Below are 20500 nucleotides of genomic sequence, written 5' to 3'. Positions count from 1 at the left end.
GTGATGATGTTGTGTGTAAATCCATTGTTTCAGGAAATACAGGAGGCTGATGCTCAGTGTAATGTGAGAGAATCCTTGCCCTGCTGAAAGACGAGACCAATTTCCGGTGCCTTCAGCACGAGCAGAATTTTGCCAGTGACATGTTCAGTAGCAGCAACACACACACACACACATACTTATGCACAAGTATATATGCATACATGTATGTAGGCTGCACCGAAAATAGTGTCTTTTATTTATTTTCATGGAAACTACAATAAAGAGCATAATAATATTATGTGACAGAGCAAATTCTCAACAAACACTACTTTTCAACATAGTCACCACTGTTAGCTACGCGTTTTCACCAGAAATGAACAAGAGCCTGCATGCCATGCTCATAAAAGTGACACCAGTGGAGGTGACCCACTGTCACCACTTCTAAAGGCACGACCCACCATCACACTGTGCTCACATCCAGTGTTTGGTGTCCATAAACGTTTAGTAAGTGCTGATGAATGTTAATGAGTGCCATTTTTGCATGTGGAGGGATTTGATGACACACCTGTGCTCCATCCGCGCTTCCACGTCAGACACCATTCTGTCAGACCACCCCTCTGCTGCCATCTGTCACATGACAATAGCATGTAATGGAATATTGGTGGGAAGGTTCAGCCTCTACTGCCATCCCACCCACATCTGCCTCTGATGTAATGGGCCAGCATCATAACATAGGAGGCATTACTTCTGGAGCAGCCTCCACATAAATAAACATATAGATATGTGCGTGTGTGTGTTCTCAAATTTTGGCATTGTATAGGCAACATACATAATATATATCAGTTAATATATACACTTATACATATTTTAGATATAGTATATTCTATACTATATAGCATACATATAGATACATACACACATACACATCCATCGACGTCTGTAGCGCCTCACTCCCTCCTGCCGTACGTACGCACACACGCACACACAACACTCCTTTCGACTAACTCAGACTTCGGCACTCGGGCTCCCGGCCCCAGCACCACCGCGCCGTCTGACAGCGGCTGGGCGGCGGCCGGGGGCAGCGGGGGCGGCCCCGGGTCTCGCGGAGAGCCGGGCGGGGGCTCGCCCAGTCACCGGCGGGAGGCGGAGCCGGCGGGGCCGCGGCGGCGGCAGGTGTCCGCGGCGCTGGCGGCGGGATGGTGGCGGCGGCCGGCGCGGGGCCGTAGGGCGGCGGCGGGACCGGCAGCGGGGCGGCGGTGGGGGCGCCATGGGCGGCGGCGGTGGTGGCCCCCCGCGCCGCGGCGCGCCGCGGAAGCTGCTGGCGGTGCTGGCGGTGCTGGCGGCCACGGTGGCGGAGGCGCGGGGCACCGCGGGGAGTCAAGCGCCCGGCGCGGCGGCGATGGGTACCGGCACCCCGCCGAGCCCCAGCGGCACCGCCTTCGAGGAGACGCGGCTGCACGTCTTCACCTTGGACTACCCCCACGTGCAGATCCCCTTCGAGATCACCCTCTGGATCCTGCTCGCCTCCCTCGCCAAGATCGGTGAGCGCGGCCCAAGGGGACTCCCGTGCTCCGCAGCCCGGGACCGCCGCGGGAGCCCGGCGCGGGGGGCGCGGGGCGGGGCTGGGCTCCCGGGGTCGGCGATGCCACTTCTCAGCGTCACGCCCCGGGACGGGCTCGTTCGGAGGGTTTGGGGTGGGAAGGTGTAGGTGAGCACCGGTTACCTGCAGCCCGCTAAAGCACGGGCTGGTAGGATTGGAAAGCCGGGAGTTCAGCCGGGCACGGCAGGGTGTTCCCTTGATCGCTCTGCTGCCGTCGGAGCTCTGTTTTCTTCCTCTTAAAATAACACCGCCTATAATGACAGTTTCCTAACAGAACAACAGATCGATGGAGAGCAAATATTTATGAGGAAGACTCCTCGTTGTACTTTCCCCACCATTCACTCGTGTCCCGAGAAAGATAGAAAGTGCGGCACTGAATGAGTGAGAAAGGCTGCTTATTCCCTCATGTGGAAATTATTTGTATTGCATAGTTTCACTGTTTTGTGTGGTTTACAGACCATGTGTCTAATGAGCTTTCTGTACCCCAGACCGAATAAACAGGTACAGCAGAATCATCTAAAGATGTCAGGAAAATGCATACTTGAGACCTATTTTAGAGTCAGTAAAACTGCATATGATGGACTCTGTCTCAACTAAAAGATAATGGCAGGGATAGAGCTGTAGAAACCCAATAAAAAGGTCTGCACTTCCTTGGTTTAAATGGGAAATCTCATTTTGCATCACAGATTTGGCTGGTCCTGTGGGCAGCCAGGAGTTGGATTCGATGCTCCTTGTTGGTCTCTTCCAACTCCAGTTATCCTATTCTGTGATTTCAGTCAAAGCTGTGGTCATACTTTGATAGAACAGCTTGATAAAACTTTGACTGACTTCTTTTGACATTTAAATGGGGTCACATTATTTACACATTACATGTCAGGTAGTTGAGTTTCTGCAAAAATGAACATTGCTCTCCAGCCACAGTCAGCATTGAGCTGGGGGCCTGATCCTCCACCCCAGTACCTCACTGTAGCTTCATTGCTTTGTGCAGAAATACCTTTATCTTGAAGCCAGCCATTCAGGCTGCACATCTGAATGCATTAAAGGTGCATACTTAGCATTGAGAATGAATGTAGGTGTTTGCAGAATCAGGATATACTTCCAGAGTGATGCACTCAGATAAATCATGAACTGTCATGGCCAGAACATGAGGGATTTGGGAAAGAACTCAGCCAGTCGAGTGCTGCAGATTTGCTCCAGCTTCTGAGCCTATAGATACAGCAAGAACTGTTGAATCAACTAACATTTTGTTTGCTTCATTAACAATTAAAGGAAATCCATCTGAAACATGTCAGCACATACATATGCAGTAATAGATTCTGCAGGACTGTATACATTGTAACTGTCATGGCATTTTGCTAGTGCGCTGGCATCTAAAAACTAAGAAAATCAGAGTTGCCTACTTTTACTTCCCAAGCTGACTGCAGAGCAATGAATAAGCTAGGAGTGTAAATGAGGAGAAATGCCTATAATTGTCAAATCCCTTCAGCTACACCAAACGAAGGCTGATGTGGCGGATGTAGGGCACTGTCTCTGCTGTTAGCAGCATGCTGCAAGCAACCAGGGCCAGGTCCCAGGTGTGGCCACACCAGCTCCACCACGCCTACCTTAAGGGCCCCGGCTGTGGGGCTGGAATTAGGAACATCCAGTTCTGGCTCCCAGGCTCTGGCTGTGCTCCTTATCCAGTGACTGCATCATGCGCACCTGCCCAGTGCGGGATCTCATTGCTCCCAAGCCTAAGTCTGTAGGACAGGGTGGTTTGCCTCAGTTCAAAGGGATGGAGAGGAGTGTTGAGCCCCTTCTGCAAGGCAGCTCTCGGGGACATCCCTCTCTCCACGTTTCTTCCAGGCAGCGCAGGCATTCTGCCTGTGTCGTGCCACCTCAGGGCGCGCACACTGCCCAGGAAAGTTGGGTGCTTAATCTGGCATCACACATTCCTTTCTGGGGCTGGGCACAAGGTGCTTACTTACAGCACTGCTGAGCAGCAAACCTTTATGAACAGAGCCCTGAGTTCTGCTCAGCTGCAGGAAGCATGGAAGATAAGGTCACGTTTAATAACAGCACTCACCACATCCTTAGGATCCCAAAGAACTGTATCCTAACACTTGCTTACTGCCTCTTTGAAAGAAAATGCATGTTTTTGCAGAAGTGCAGTTCGGTTGAAGTGGGAGCATTCGAAGATATGCTCTTTGTTATGAGGGATATCTAACTAAAAGGCTTCTCAGATCCCCTGATTGTAGACTAGGATTATCAAGAGCACAAAGGACAGCATAAGAAAGGAAAAGTTGTCAGGGAGATCCTAAGCATTTTGGTGAAGTACATAGAAATCAGGAGCTTAGTATTTATATTCCAACAGAGAGCAAGAGCACCTTTTGAAATCTAAGAAATTGCCTTGAGCAGAATTGCTAATTTCTGTCTACCTCTAGTTACTTATCTTGTGTGGTGATACCATACATGAGGTGTGTCAGGAACATGCTGATGAGCTCACAGGTGCATTAGGTGGAATCCAATGCACCCCAAACATGCTGTAATCTCTAAGCAGTGAGACTGGTCTGCTTACTGCCCCGTATAGCTGGACTCCTGTGCCCCTAAACTTAGAAAACGTTGTCTAACTCACCCAGATTGTTGTTACTTATATGCTTAATCACAAGCACAATTAGAAGTGCTGCCTCTCAGACCTGACCTGATGCCCCATCCCTGGAGGTGCTCAAGGCCAGGTTGAATGGGGCCCTGGGCAGCCTGAGCTGGTGGGGGGCAGCCCTGCCTATGGCAGGGTTTGGGGCTTGGTGAGCTGTGAGGTCCCTTCCAGCCCAAAGCATTCTATGATGCCCTTCCAGCACTTCTCTCCCTAATAAAAGGTTCTTCTGAATAAAACTGTTCAGCACCAGCACCTGAACCCTGAGAGTTGGACCACTCACACGTAATCGAAAGTACATGTCTCGGTGGCATTGTCAGCAACAGAAAACACTGGACTTCACCCAAGAATAGAAAACCAGGACTCCAAGGTCCTTTCAGCTTGAAGAATATTGAACTTGCACATTAGGCAATGCCCAGTGGCCTGAGGGTAAACATCTTCCATGCTTCTACTGCATAGTCAGGAGTCCAAGAACAAGGTCAGAAGAGGAGAAAGTAGCTATGATCTTGGGTTCAGCCAAAGGTCATTCATGTGCTGCATAGTGGGAGCCCTTCAAGAATGAGGTAGAGTACCAATTGCTCTAGGAAGGTATGAACTTTCTAAAGAGTGACTTGTAAAGGAAAAAAACAAGAAAAAGATTTTTATTTTATGTTCATAATAGACATTTCATTGCTTTTGCATTAGACCTGCTTGGAAGCTTTTTTTTTTTTTTTTTTTTTTTTTTTTTTTTTTTTTTTTTCCCTCATTAAAAGCTGCATTTGTATAAATACCCTTGTTTTCATTTTTTATTGAAAAAAAAGGTTTTAAGATACTTTCCAAGAGCTTTTAAATCTTCCAGCAAAAACTGTTTGCTCAGGAGAATCTTCTTAATCACTCTGTCAGAAATTTTGGCATCCCGCCACTGCAGAAATGAAGACAGACAATAATATGTTCAAGTGGAAGTGTCTGAAAGGTGAAGAGACGAGTGTGCAAGAGGCAATTCTTATCTTCCCAGGGTCATTACCTGCTCTACTCATACAGCAGACTGGATCCTAGTGATTCCTGTTCCAAAGAATGATAGTGAATTTAGCAATCCTAATGCGTCACAAGGCTGTTTCCGTATATTAAAAAGCACTCTGTTCATCCAGAAGGGAGAAAGGAGGCTTGAGCTGCTTGTTTTTAAAAACAGCTTTAATAGTTATTGAAAACATAAGTAAAATTCTGTAGATTAGAGCAACTTCCCCCTTAGTCTTGTTTAACCATTTGTTTTCCATAATTGTAAAGTCAGGCTTTCTTTTGCCTGGAAAAAAATCAGTGATGAAAGGAGAATTAACAGAATAAGTTACAAGATACAGAAGCCTCAGACTGGGAACCTGGATGCGAACTGTTCCAAGTTTGCAGAAGTTTAACTGTTTCGACTACAGGTGTGAATTTTACTGAAATAGTTTTACTGAAATAGACGCCCGTTATTACCACACCCAGTGTTTCCGCGCAGCTCTCATTTAAAATAATTTAAATGCTTTTTACTTAGGCGGGAATTGTAGGATCTTGTGGGTGTGGATAGTTTTCTATATAATTATATGGGCCAAATATAGATAAGGAGGAGCCTGTAAAAGATTGGTATCGCCACGACCTGGAATGTGACCTTTGTGCATAGGGTTGACCATTCCATTAGATTGGCCAAAGTAAGTTCCTTTCAAACATCTGTCATTCATTACTGGAAGTCACCCCTACAATAATCAACTTCTGAAAGTAATTGGAATCTTTAAATCAAAACTACATGGCTTTGAGAACTTTAGTAGGCAGTGGAACACTCAACCATTAGGTCTTCATCCAGAGCATTTTTTTAAACATTTTTTTTATCACTATGCACAGATTTTTGTGACAGACTCTTGGAACTACCATAATTCATATAATAGAGAAGGATTAATATAATAATACAAGCTGCAATTTATTGTCCCTTTATAGAAAACATACGTCTTCTTGTTGTTGTGGAATCAATTTGGAGGCTCTGTTAAAGAGTAATGTGGCTGATGATGCTTCCTCATGGTCACTGAGAAAGTGCCTTGGCTGAGTGGATGCAGGTCACGTGCTAGTGCCTTTGGTTTTCAGACTCAAGAAACCTAAAAATAAAAAGAATGTGTTAGTTTCTTAAGTTCCTTTGTGAAGCTGTGCATGGAGGACGGGGTAGCTATCCTGATTTTTTTTTCTCTACCTAGCTGTCACTTGTCCTTTAGAAGCCTTTGGAAGTGTTCCTGTTGGATTCTAAGTTACAAACAACCACAACAGTAACAATACAGCAACTAAGGAGCTCGAAAAAAGCAACAAAAAGCGACAATGTAGTTTCACAAACAAAGCATCAGTTGCTCTACCAACCTAGCTATTAGCAGGAAACTCTAGCTATTAAACTGCTTCTCCATCAAATTAATTGAATTAACTATGCTGGATGACAGGTTTACATTGGCCTGTGATGGTGGGCCATTTCAGTCTTGTCAGTGAAAATGAAACTGCTCTGCAGTTGATGTTTGTTTACTACAGAGACTAAGATAACAGAATGTAGAGCAGTTGTTTGGATTCTTTGCAAATAACTTTTTCATTTTCTTGTGTTTGAATTTCCTTTGAAGGCTTCCATCTCTATCACAAGTTGCCCTCAATAGTACCTGAAAGCTGTCTCCTTATTCTGGTTGGATTGCTTCTTGGAGGGATTATTTTTGGAGCAGAGGAGAAGTCCCCACCTGTAATGAACAGTGATGTGTTTTTCTTATATCTCCTACCACCAATTGTACTCGATGCTGGATATTTCATGCCAACTCGTCTTTTCTTTGAGAACTTTGGTACTATATTCTGGTATGCCGTGGTGGGCACTCTTTGGAATGCCATTGGCATTGGAATTTCACTTTTTGGAATTTGCCAAATCAGTGCATTTGGTTTGACTGATATCACCTTGCTGCAGAATTTGCTCTTTGGCAGCCTTATTTCAGCTGTGGATCCTGTGGCAGTACTGGCTGTGTTTGAAAATATCCATGTCAATGAGCAGCTCTACATCCTGGTGTTTGGAGAATCGTTGCTGAATGATGCTATAACTGTGGTAAGTTACCTGATAAATGATTAGTTGATTAAAATGATAAATGATTGCTTGTATGCCACTATGTGGCCTGTTTGAACGTATGTGGTTATTGCAGTTTGCCAAAAGAGGAAAATCAGTAAGTGCTAATGCATCTACGTAGTTCTCTGAACTTTAGATTTAGGAACTACAATAGTCTAGCTACAGCAGAGCAATGAGTAATGGTACCATATTTGTTCAAGTCATTTTACTACCTGACCTCTTTAGTTTCTGTATCTTTGAATTCTATCACTTCTGTAATCTTAAACTGGAGGCTTGCCTCGCCTGCAGAACTAATTGGATGGGACAGGCAAAAGGGCCAGTGTGAGTTGTTCTGTGTATTCTTAGGGAGAATGGGTGAGTTATTGAGCTACCATGAGCATGGGATCCAGGCAATGCCAGGTGTTCACATGTGTCTGTCTTGTTCCGACTGCCCAGAGCCCACCTGTACATTCTCCCAAGTTACAGATGAGCCAGGAAAGCCACCTGGAGGTAGCAGTTTCTAATCATTAACCAGCTGCATCAGGTTTGTGGTGCTGACCTGAGGACAGAAATCTGTAAATTCCATTAACACTCCCAGTGCCCCTTGTTTGTACCTGATGACACTGTGTCTGGAACATTACTCCCATTTATCTATACCTTACTTGAAATCCTGCCTATGTTAACTATGTCATGGCATGCTTTATGTTTGTGAGCCTTGGAAATCCATTTTTTTCATATGACAGAATGATCAGGAAGATTGATGAATTGGGTCCTCACCTTCACTTTCTCTGGCTTCTTATCAACTGTCCCACTCCTTACAGAATTCTGCTGCAGTTTTCCTCCTTTCTGGGGCATTCCCTCACCTGCTTAACACCTGTGTGTCTCAAGCTTTTAATCCGAGCCTTGGTACTGATAATTTCTTATATGCCCTGAGGCGTACTGTTCTATACAGTCTATGCTTTACCAGACTCTGTCGCATCCCCTTGTGTGGCCTTGACTTGAAGCCTAGCTGTACTCATCAGCTTATACCTACATCTGCCTGTTACTACTGAACTGGCACCTAAGACAGTCGGGGAAAACAGTGGGTGTAAATTCTGAGTTTCAAACAGTTCAGCCATGGCTGTGTCTGTCTATACTCACTCTTAATGAGTACACATAAAAAGGAATCCTTTTTGTATTATTTTTCAAAAGGAAAAAAAGGGTTACTTTAATGTTAATAAAAACATTTTATTTTTTTATTTTTCCTTCCAAAATTGCTTTTTCCGATAACAAAATCAATTGCCTTTCTACAGGAACAGCAGTTAATCTAGCAAGTTTTGCTAGCAAAGCACTTCATCTTGATGGTGGAAATGTGTGTGCATGCCAATGCCCAGTGGTGGGATACTTCATGGCACCTTTTTCTTAGGCTCTGGCATGGCACTGATTTGTGGCTTTCCTGTAGGCATCATTGTTGCCTTCTTCAGAATCCTTTCTCACGAAGTGCCTGCCCAGGTGCCCCACCATGGGGAGAGGTACTCTCAGGAGCCTGTAGGGCCAACCCAGCAGGTACACTGGCTGTACTTTTATTCATGGGAAGTGAAAGGGATTTAGAGTCTGTTCGGTTTTAATTCCCAGCTATTGCTTAGCGGTGATTCCGGGCAGGAGACCAAGTGGTTTCCACATGCTAAGCACTGGTCTGTTAATGGCTCCTTGTTATGGTTTTGCACACCTGCAATCGTGCTTAAACTCAAACTGCAACTCAGGCCATCTCATGAGGCTGCTCTGGAGTGCCCTGGGTAGACCTTGCTTCCACACCATGGCGGGGCTGCTGGAGCAGTCCTTGCTGCAGAGGCCTGTGGTGGGACGAGGGATGGGGCAGGAGGGGTGCTGAAGTCAGGCTGGCCTGACTCCAGTAAACATGCTTCCTAAATACTTAAAGCTCTTCATCCTGCTAACGTGCTTGCACTGCTGGGCTGCTGCTTTTCTTAGGAAAGCAGCATCACCTGTGCTTTCCCTTTTCAGGAAACTTGCTATCCCACCTTCGTTTTAGCTATAAAGCGGGGTGTACATTCTCAGAAATCTTGTCTCTGCTGTGCTTCTCATATGGCTTTCATGCCTAACTGGTTTCACAATTTGGATGATCCCACTGGTGAAATTTTGAAGCTTGAATTTAGTTGAGGACAATATTTGCCAGTCAGTTGTATTGCTTCTCATTTGGTGCCTTACCACCCACCTGGTTCAGTGACAGCTACTATGTGGATGCTAAATGGCAAAATCACAGTTGAAGCTGAGTTTTAGAGGTTCAAATTCCAATTTTGGGCTTAAAATCACACAGAAGGAGCCAGTTTCATTACAATAATATTATTCCTGAATTAAAAAACATTACAGCAGCACTCTGCATTCTACCTCTACCAAAAACATTATTTTTATATTATTTATATTATTTATACTTTTGAGTAATTTCAGAATTAAAAACAACTGAAAACTGATGAAAATAAGTAATTAGTGTCTAGGAGGAGCATATATACTCTGAGACATGATTAGAACCATTAGTGACTGATGCCTCCTTGGTGTAACCTTCAGCGAGTTCAGCTAAAGGATGTTGAGTAAATCTTGAACTTGAATAAAAACAGTTTGCATGCCAAGTGCATTGCAAAATGCGGCTGGTGTTACTGTTGTTTAACTCACCTGAAAGCTTAATGAGAGTTGAACTACCTATGCAGTAAAAGGGAATGGAACCTGATTGTGATCTCATGTACAGTAGTGCAAATAAAGAACAATAAGAAGGAGTTTAAAATCATTTTCTTGACATTCTGTAGTCCTAGCTACTGCTTCCAGCATGGCATGGTTTTCATGTACATTGCATTTCTTCTTTCAAATAAGTTGTGACAGTAGACTCTAGATTTATGTCTATGCTGGAAACAGGCTCCATTCTGTTTGCAGGTTGAGTTCTTTGCGGTTGAGATGAGGTGATGCTATGGAAAGTCTGTTGCTTGAGTAGGTCAAAATTATATGCTTTACAAGCAGCTGTCAGTGACCTTTCTTCAGATACTTGCCAAACATATATATAAATTTATATACACACTTATATAGTTACTTTTGAAAATGTAAAACAAGGCTTTTTGACTCACAGAAAATGATCATGTTCCAAAATCCATACCGTGGTAGATGAGATTTTACAGGTGTCTTGAAGAACAGTGCAATACAGGGGCAATTGCAAGTGCCAAGAGGTGACTCAGGGAGACTTCTCTCCTTTCTTGACACAAAACAGCAGTTGTTTTTTTTTTTCAGCCTGTGATTCAGGGAGCCCTGTGAGTCTGTGGAATGAAGGGTCTTTGTAAAATGAAAAATGAAGGCACACCTTGTCAGGAGGCTTAATTCTGGTATGCTTCTTCTGGTATGCAAATTCATAAGGTCTAGAAATCAAAACATTGAAAACCATTGGAGCATATGACATTACTTTCCTGTCCATTTCCTTTTGTGTGTGAATGGGACATAAATATCGAGGAACAGGGCAAAAAAAAAAGCCTTGCAGCAGGAAGGTGAATGGGTTTGCCCAGGTGAAAAATACACTTCTCCCAGGTGGACTCATCCTGAGAGCATCACGCTTATGAAGCAAGCAGCTCATGCTCCTGCTCTTCCCCTGCTTGTTGCTCTGAAGTGGAAATCAGAAATTACTGGTGACCCTGCTATGTTTGATTTACCCTTGTTTTTTTCACGCTTGTGCTGCAATATGTTTTTTTTCTTTTTCAGTTTTCTTTCCTTTTTTCTTTCATTTAGCTCAAAGGACCCTTATTAGTCCATGTCTTCAATTACTCTTTACTGAGGACTTTTACCTATGTAAGTCTTCTCAAATTTGGCTAAGAAGAGCTGTGAAGCTAATTTTCTGTCATGTGAGAGAGAGCAAGGCTGCAAAGGCGACAATTCCCTCCCTGTATTCAAATACCTACAATGTTGGCACAATGCAAGTACTGATAAAAGATTGTTCTTTCAAATAGCATTTCTGATAGAGAAGTCTATTTGATTCGCTAAGAAGTCCATAAAGAAAGCAGATATTTAACTCCTGTAAGCTGCCCAAGCTGGTATTTGTTATGAACATGGTGGCTAAACCTGTGACCCCAGTTTCTACTTCTGGCTTAGGTGTGCTCTGTGCTCGGAATAGGACCAAACTGTGGCCTGTACACAGAGATCATGTAGCCATCGTGATATCACAAGGCTGGAAGCACACATGTAACATTGGGCAATGCTTGAATCTTCCAAATATATCTGCAACTGTGAAAACCATTTAAGATTTTTTTAAAGAGTGATTTTTTAAAGATTGATTCCATTGTTGTCTTTTTAGTAGTAACTACTGATTAGAGGAACTTGGACTTTATGTTATTGTTTTAGGTATAGAGAGAAAAGGAGATCTGATCAAGAAAATATTATAATCCCATTCACCTTATTTATTTAGGAGGGCAGTTGTAAGAATTTTGAAAATGAAACTGGGCAAATACACAGGTCTTCTATGGGAATTAAATCCAAATCTCTAGAAATAATATGAAGTTCAGAAAGTCCTTAAACTATTGGATTCCAAATGGTTAGTATATCAGAGAAAGGCCACTTCATGGATGCCATGTTTCATGTAATCTCTGGGGTGGCTGCAGTCCAGTGTTTCTCAAAAATGGATTCAAGGTAGACAGAGAAAGACAAAGTCCAACCATGAAGCAGAGAAATGCAATGGCACAAAGGGAAATTAAGAAGAATTCTGAAACATAATGTGCTTTCTTTTTCTCATAGGTCCTGTACAATTTGTTCAAGTCTTTCTGCCAGATGCGCACAATTCAGGTTATTGACATATTCGCTGGGATTGCTAACTTCTTTATAGTGGGGATCGGTGGAGTATTGATTGGAATCCTTTTGGGATTTGTAGCAGCCTTTACCACCCGTTTCACCCATAAAATCCGAGTGATTGAGCCACTTTTTGTCTTCCTGTACAGTTACTTGTCATACATAACAGCTGAAATGTTTCATCTCTCGGGCATCATGGCGTAAGTACTCCAAACTTCAGTAATAATAGCATCCAAGTAAGAATGGGAACTGCAGAGAGGACAAGATTTTGCAAAACCCTGCCATATAGCCTCATTCCACTGTGCATGGCAGTGGAGCTGGCTTGAGGATTTGTGGCTTCTCCCATTCTGCTCCCACCCCATTGTCTCAGCTTGCCACCACACCAGCTGTGTCACTAAAACTGCCTGTGGCATCGCACCATAAACCATATCTTTGAAACGTTTCAAATTAAAAATAATCCCTAGTATTTTTGGTGGGGTTATTTTTACTCCAGATCAGTTGGGTGACCCGTGTCCTCACGAGACCCTGCCACTGGTCACACAGGCATGGCCCAGGGGTGGCACACAACGATGTGGGGGCAGCCATGGCAGGCAGGGAGTGGCAGTGGTAGCTGCAAACCTCATGAGCTGGCTTTGCTGCTGATGCCAAGATATTGTGAAACTGCATCTTTGTGTAGTCATGTGAGCAGCCAGCAAATGCCATTCAGTGGAGACAATGCATGTGTCATCCAGGCAAACTCCTGCTGTGTTACAAATACAGTAAGATTTGCAGAATCTAGTCCTATGATGATATAAACGTTCAGTTTAATAACTTGATACATGTACCTGTGTGTTACAATGCTCTCTGAATACATTGTTATGTACAAAATAATATTATTCTTCCTGCTGCTAACAGATAAAAATATTTTCCCTCTGTGGGCTTTCTGTCCTGGACTTCAAAAAAGAGACAGCATAGCCTTTTTCTTGATGCTGTTTATACTCTAACAGCTTCATCTTTAGAAAGAGCCTTTATGACACTTGATATGCCTAAACGGTTTTCTCAGGTTCCAAGTAATATTTTTAAAAGGCTGACCTTCTTTAATGACTTTGTGTTGTTCTAGCAGCAAATGTGAGTCATTCAGGATAAGAAACATAGATATTTGAGAGCCTCTATGTTATTACTGAGTGTCACTAAAACTCGATAATTCCTGATTTGATAATTATCCTGTAAGAATGTGAAGATATGTTTGATATCATAGCCCTGACAGTATAAGGTTTTCTGGGTCTGATAAACAATTTACATGGAAACTGACGGCTGATAAAAAAATAAATATGCCAGGAAACCACAAGGGTCAGTACTTTAATGTAAGTAAAGAGCTAAGGATTGCATGAGTTTCTTTCTTTGATATGAGCCTAAATAAAGCAACGTATGTATCCACTTTGACCGAGTTCATATATGAGCCATCTCTTTCCCCACCTTCTATTCATAGCATTTGTGTGGTTTCTAGTTTCCTCCACTTCTTAAGTCAAATGTTCTTGACATCCTATGATCAAATACTCAAAGGGCTTCAAAGCCAAATATGTGTGGCTAAACTGCACATGGAAAAAGTTGTATCAGCATGCAGGAAAATACTAAACTGGACATTCTGCATCCGGGATAAAATAGGAAGGGCAGAGTGGGAACCAGCACAGTATTGCTTCATGTGGCACCAGCGAGCTATTCATTTCTGTTTGCAATGGCAACCCTTGAATGGGTGCAAAACAGTGTACGAAGCCTCCAGGTTTTTTTGTTTTGTTTTGTGTTTTTCATCCAGCAGTATGACAGAAAATTAGTTATCTTTAAAAATCCTATGCATGTTTTGACTCTAAGTAGACTTCAAAACAGCTGAGGGAGCTGAATACCTTGGTGGCACTGGTGGGAAGGAGGAGGGAACCTCTGCAGAGGTGTAGACACTCTGATACCATAGGACATACAGCATAGCCCCCTTTCTGCAGTGATGCTGAGCACCTGCAGCTCCCATAACCCCCACATCACCTTGGAGGGAACTGGTATTGTTCAGTCTGGAGAATAGGCTCAGGGGAGAACTTATCGCTCCCTACAGCTACCTGAAAGGAGACTATGGTGAGGCTGACCCCTTCTCCAAGGTAACAGTGAAAGGACAAGAGGTGATGGCCTGAAGTTGAGCCAGTGGATTTTCAGGCTGGATATTAGGAAAAATTAACAGGATGCCCAGAGAGGTGATGGAGTCACTGTCCCTGGAGATATTGAAGAGCCAACAGTTTGGATGTGGCACTGAGGGATATGGTTAGTGGGCGTGGTGGGGATTGGCTGATAGCTGGACTAAATAATGTTAGTGGTTTTCTCTAGCCTTAATGATTCTATGATTCTGTACCCTGTGCTCTTTGCATTTACTTAGGCTTTGAACTCTGGAGAGTATTCTGCCCTGTGTTGTAGTGCAGCGTAGTGCTGATCCCTGATGCCATGCTCTGCAGTGAGTGCACTGGTCCCAGTCACTCAGTTCTGGTCTCAGAGTCAGCCTGAGCCAAATGACCTTGAGATGCCCCTTGCAACCTGGTTTGTTCCAGGATTCTGTGGTCATTTGTAGCTCAGCCTGTAGGGAAGAAATGCCCAGTTTCCCTCCTTTCACCTGTACCCCATGTGCTGAACTACTGATACCCTCTTCCTTCGTATCCAGATTCTTAAAGATTCACTGCAAGGTCTTGCACATACATTCTGTGCCACGCTTCAGGCAGAAAACATGAACACGTAATGTTTTATAGCATATAAAAGACATATGCACAGAGTGCCTTTTTCCTGTGCAAGCAGGAAATCATTGGCAAAAAGGAGCAGAGGGAAATGAGAGGTGCTTTCTTGTTTCTCTGATAAGTCCGCATACTCGCTCTGGGGACAGATGATTCCTGAAGCACCCATGTGTTGTCCATGCACAGGGTCACTCGGCCAAAATATCTCCAAGGCTGACTCAGTCCTCACCAGCTGCTGTGAAAAAGTGCTCTGCAACAGAGGAAGGAGGTCCTCCTGTAACTAGAGCCGGGCTGGAATCAGGATTGGGGTGCGAAAACTACAGATGTAAATCTGAACTTTACCTGCCTGGTTCCCATTTCTAATTATAATGCTGTATTCCCTGCTTACTCATTTGTTATGAAGGCAGTGAAGTGGCAAGACTATTAATTTTTTATTTTATTATTATTATTAATTTTTTTGCAACAGTGATTTAGCAGGCTGAAAGGAAAAACACTGAAACTACTGTAAAGTTAGTAGGTCAGGGAAACTTGAGGATTGAACACAGGGGCCTAGTTTATTGCACTCCTGACAGAAACTCTACTGTTTGTACAGGAGTGCTCTTCAGTGGCATAAAAGGCTGCAAGTTAATTGCAACTACTGTTTTTCCCTCCATTTCTTGATAAAGGCAACTGCCTCAGGTCACATAAATCAAAGCTAGAAGTGAACAGTGATTAGCTGTGGAATAGTACTTATTAGTATTTAATTGTACTTAATAGTACAAAGAATGTACAACGCTATTTGTTATACTGGTGAATCATCTCAGCTGTCAGCACTAATTGGATAAATGCAAAATGTGACTGAAAAGGGTATTCTATATATAAGAGCATAGTCCCTTTAAATTCCTGTAGTTAAACGTGGTAGGTGTTTTAGGTTACAGCTTATAAAGATCCAGATTAATCTAGTGACAGATTCTTACCAGACATCTATTTCAGTGTCTCCATTACCTCAGAATCCAAAAACAAACTGTTCGGAGCTTCCTTCCTCACTCCCCAAGCTGCAGGGCTTTCCTAAATGGGCGTAATCATGAAAACTATTTATTTTAAGGGGGTAATAAATAGTACTAACTGTTGTGTTTTTTCTTTGATGCAGACCCTACAGCCGTAACGCTTCGGACAGTGTGCTGCAGCTGTGAGACCCTGAAATGACCATGTGTCTGAAAGGGGCTGTTTTGCAGCCTGCCCATTGCTTTCTTGCTAAATTGCCTTTACTGTCCCTGCACTTGCCCCAGTGCCATCCATACTGTGTGTGCGGTTGATTGAAGGTAGCCAGGACTTGTTACACCTGTACAGTTAAACTTCACAGGAGGGCTATCATTGGCCGTGACATAACCTGACATATCTGTAGTCCTATCAGTGCAGTCTCTGTCTTGACAAGAGCTGATTTGCCAATGAAGGAGTTCTGGAGGGTTAAAATGATAAGGAGATCTGATACCCTTCTTCACATTTACTTTTGAAGCTGCTGAACTGAAGAACCCAGGAATATTTCCAAGGCTTGAGTATATGTTCCTGGCTGGATCATCAGTACATGCCAGGACAAAATCCATGTATAGCCAAGATCCTCTACCACTTTCTTCCAGAGGTGTATGGGCATATATATATTTGGGATCTATGGTGGCATCTATTCTGAGATCCTTTTGGAGCTACTGCTCATTCTGAGATTCCGCTTTCCACTTTGCAAAAAAGTTTTTCATGGAATTGTTGGAAGTTGGAGTGGACCTCTAAAGTTCACCTAATCCAACTCTTCTGCAATGAACAAGGGCACCTACAGCTCAATCATGTTGCTCAGAGCCCCATCCATCCTGATCTTGAACGTCTTCTGGGAAGGGGCATCCACCACCTCTCTGGGCAACCTGTGCCAGTGCCTCACCACAGAATCATATAATCACAGGATGGCCTGGGTTGGAAGGGTTCTCAAGGATCATGAATCTCCAATCCCCTCCTGCTATAGTCAGGGCCAACAGCCTCCACACTGAACACTAGACCAGGCTGCCCAGGGCCCTATCCAACCTGGCCTTGAACACCTCCAGGGACGGGGCATCCACAACCTCTCTGGGCAGCCTGTTCCAGCACCTCACCACTCTCTCTGTAAAGAACTTCCCCCTGACATCCAACCTAAATCTTCCCTCCCTCAACTTAAAACCATTTCCCCTTGTCCTGCTGTTATCTACCCTTTCAAAGAGTTGACTCCCCTCCTGTTTGTAGGCTCCTTTCAGGTACTGAAGGGCTGCAATGAGATCACCCTGCAGCCTTCTTTTCTTCCGGCTGACCAAAACCAGATCCCTCAGCCTGTCTTTGTAGGGGAGATGCTCCAGCCCTCTGATCATCTTTGTCGCCCTCCTCTGGACTCCCTGATTAGAGAAATTACGCTTACTAACACAGGCCTAGAGAATGGACATATAGGCATAGTAAGCCCTATCTGTTCTTTCACTTATTAGATGATATCCCCATTTCATTCTTTTTTGGGTGCTTTAAATGCTTAACAGAAGGTTGTGTTTTTCTCCTCTGAGGCCTTGCTCAGCTCTATGCATATGGAAATCAAGCAGTAGCCTAGAATGGAGAAGTTTTCTGTGGCCTTGCTGCTTATGTTCCCTGGAAAAAGGAGCTGGCTGCTGTCATTGTCATCGAGAGGGAAATGATTTGGTGGGCAAACTACTAATGGGAAGGGAGTGCAGTCCTGCCCCAGGGCTTAAGTTGCCATCCTGTCTGTATCTGAATAATGTCTTTCTGATGTCCTTCAGCAGCAATAGGAGTAGCAATTCCTGTTCTCCGGAGCTGTTCTGGCTCTCCTCAGCTCTGCCTATCTCTAAGCGCATAGTTTGAGTGACCTCTGAACATTGCATGTGGATTTGGAAGATGGCAAAACTCTCCATACTCTTATGTGTTCTCAGAAAACTTCCTATCGTGGAGAAAAAAAAAGAAAAAAATCACGTGCCCCGAACAGGATTTCACTAAATCTATAACTTCGAGATTTGTTGGTGGTGGAATAAGTCATACTTTGTATCTTAAAGAGCAGTATGGAAAAGTGAAAAGCCAATGAAACAGAGGATTGTGTTTCCCTTTCAGGATTACAGCTTGTGCCATGACCATGAATAAATATGTGGAGGAAAATGTTTCCCAAAAATCCTATACAACAATAAAATATTTCATGAAGATGTTGAGCAGTGTCAGTGAGACCCTGATCTTCATTTTCATGGGAGTGTCTACAGTTGGAAAGAACCATGAGTGGAACTGGGCCTTCGTTAGCTTCACTCTCCTGTTCTGTTTAATCTGGAGAGCACTGGGTAAGCAAGTCTCAGAGCATTTGTCATGTTATCTGCAAGTGATACTTCCTACCTTTCTTCCAACAGAAAATGACAATATTTAGAAAGCCCCATAATCTTGTTTGTAACATATCCTAGATCTCAGGGTTGGCTTCCATCTTGCCCCAAAATGAAATCCAGAAATCATTTTGATCTTGGTCCTGCCCATCTGAAGTCAGAGGCAACCAAGTTTGTTAATTTGAGTGAATGTATCTAATTACTCATTTCTTTACAAACACTTTTCTTAAAAGAATATGCTATTCTGCTCAAACTTTATGCTGAAAAATACCCTGACTGCCCCTACTCCTGGCACCTAGGCTTGCTCCCTTATGCCCTGCCCTTATGTTTTCTCCAGCCTGCTGCATCTCTGTAGCCTGTGCCTTTGGTACACCACCATGCATTGATATTTTCTTGTTCCATTCCCAGTCCTCCATCTTTCCTGTCTAAGGAAATAAAGTTAAGTAACTGAGTAGGATTGTGAAGATACTTCAATCACAGCACAGATTGTTGGAGGTGGAAAGCCAAAGTGCCCCAATGTAACATAACTCCCATTAAAAAAAGTTTAGGATTCTGGCCCATGCTGAAACAAGACTTACTACAGCATTAGAAGTGGCTGTCTCGTGGATATCAGTTAGGTGCTTCAGGTCCTAAATCAAGCTGGCCTGAGGTCACTAAATATGATTAAGAAGAATTAAAAATCTTTCTTTGGTGGTGTTTCAAGCTGCTGTGTAACATTTTATTCCTTCAATAACATGCAAGTGCAGGTGTTTCAGAACAAGTACTGGCACTGTGGGAGATTTCAGTGTGATTTTGATTTCCTTTTTTCTCTTTCTTGTATTTTCACTTTTTTTTTTTCCTCAGGTGTTTTTGTTCTGACTCAGATCATTAACGTGTTCCGGACAATACCTCTCACTTTTAAGGACCAATTTATTATTGCCTATGGAGGCCTTCGAGGAGCTATTTGCTTTTCACTTGTATTTCTGCTTCCTCCTTCTGTGTTCCCCAGGAAGAAATTGTTCATCACTGCTGTTATCGTGGTGATATTTTTTACCGTTTTTATTCAGGTAATGCCTTTCCTCTTCTGGACCTTTTCTTTCTCAGGCAAGATGTAAATAAGCTGTGGGTAGAAAAATAGATGTCCTAAATTACTGGAAGGAATGTACTTGAAGTAACATACTTCTATATTGCTCCATGGTCATACTTAAGAAAAAAAAGCTATGCAGTCAGCGGACAGATAGCAAAACTATGTCAGATATTAAGTACTTAGGTGAATATTTAAGTAGTATTAAGCATTTAGGACCCAATGAGGTTGGAGTAGGGATTAAAGATAATCTGGGTAAAGCCCCAGTACTAATTCCTTGTTAGAATATTTAAGTTGTATGTTTACTAAGGAGCTGGGTATTGGGTGCAGAGAAGAGTGGAAAGAGGAACGGAAAGCACTTAAGTGCACTGAAAAGTGAACTGCAACATTTTAATCTGGGTGTTAAGCAGTAATATTGAATACCAGTTGAATATCCATTCAAAAAGCACCACTGATGTGAAAGAATGTGAAGAACAGATCTCTGGTATCACATTGGTCATGGAGAACTGGCCTGAATGAACCCGAGGAATGAGAAGAAGGAAGTGAACACTGACTTCGGAGGATAGAATACTTTAAAATGTGGATGTATCAGGAATGTGTTATGAAATGCATTGGGGTTTACTAAAGAGAAACCTGATATCATTCTTTGATAAAGAAATTTGAGAGTAATCTCATAAAACTAGATTATTGTAAAAGTTTCCCTTTTTTTAAATTTTTTTATTTTATTTTATTTTATTTTATTTTAGGGATGCGGTGGAAGACAGGGGAGCCGTACAGGAGATTATTAGCTTAACTGTTAGTAACACATAGGTTTAGCTTGGCTTTCAGGTAATTGCAAAGTGAATGAGGAAGTGAGGAAGGAGCTAGCAATTTCTCCTATAAAGGGAAATAGACATATAGGGCAGTTTGGGTCTGAGGATGTCTAGTGCAACCTCATGCCCAGAACAAGGCCATCTGCAAAACAAGATTGACTTACTCATGAAGATGGCCAGTTTTATTAAGTATCTCCATGAATGGAGATTCCCCAGCCTCTCTTGGCAGCAGCTTCAGTGCTCAACCACCCTCATGAAATGATAGGCTGATGAGTTGTTGTTGACAGAATTCTTCAAAAGGTGATTCCAGGGGATGGTTTTGTTTAATATTGTTGTTACTGACCGTAACATAGGAGTTTTTTGGTGCTGATGTTTCTTAATGATGGGCCTTGGAAGGTGACAACATGATGGCATTAAAGCATTAACAACATGAAGCATTAACTA

General features: G+C 43.2%; 1 protein-coding gene across 1 annotated transcript in view; it reads left to right on the top strand.

The window, feature by feature from the left end:
• Positions 1-1246: 1246 nt before the first annotated feature.
• Positions 1247-20500, top strand: part of LOC306952265 (sodium/hydrogen exchanger 2-like) — a gene marked incomplete at both ends in the record, with an annotated part of 29936 nt that continues 10682 nt past the window's right edge. Inside the window, 5 exons of the mRNA XM_079542935.1 lie at positions 1247-1520; positions 6815-7278; positions 12034-12284; positions 17928-18145; positions 19025-19227. Of these exons, the coding sequence (XP_079399061.1) occupies positions 1247-1520; positions 6815-7278; positions 12034-12284; positions 17928-18145; positions 19025-19227 (1410 nt within the window). The remainder of the gene's footprint in view (positions 1521-6814; positions 7279-12033; positions 12285-17927; positions 18146-19024; positions 19228-20500) is intronic.

Source organism: Tetrao urogallus (genome assembly GCF_951394365.1).
Source record: "Tetrao urogallus genome assembly, chromosome: 1".
NCBI lineage: Eukaryota > Metazoa > Chordata > Aves > Galliformes > Phasianidae > Tetrao > Tetrao urogallus.
This window is presented reverse-complemented; position numbering and strand designations above follow the sequence as displayed.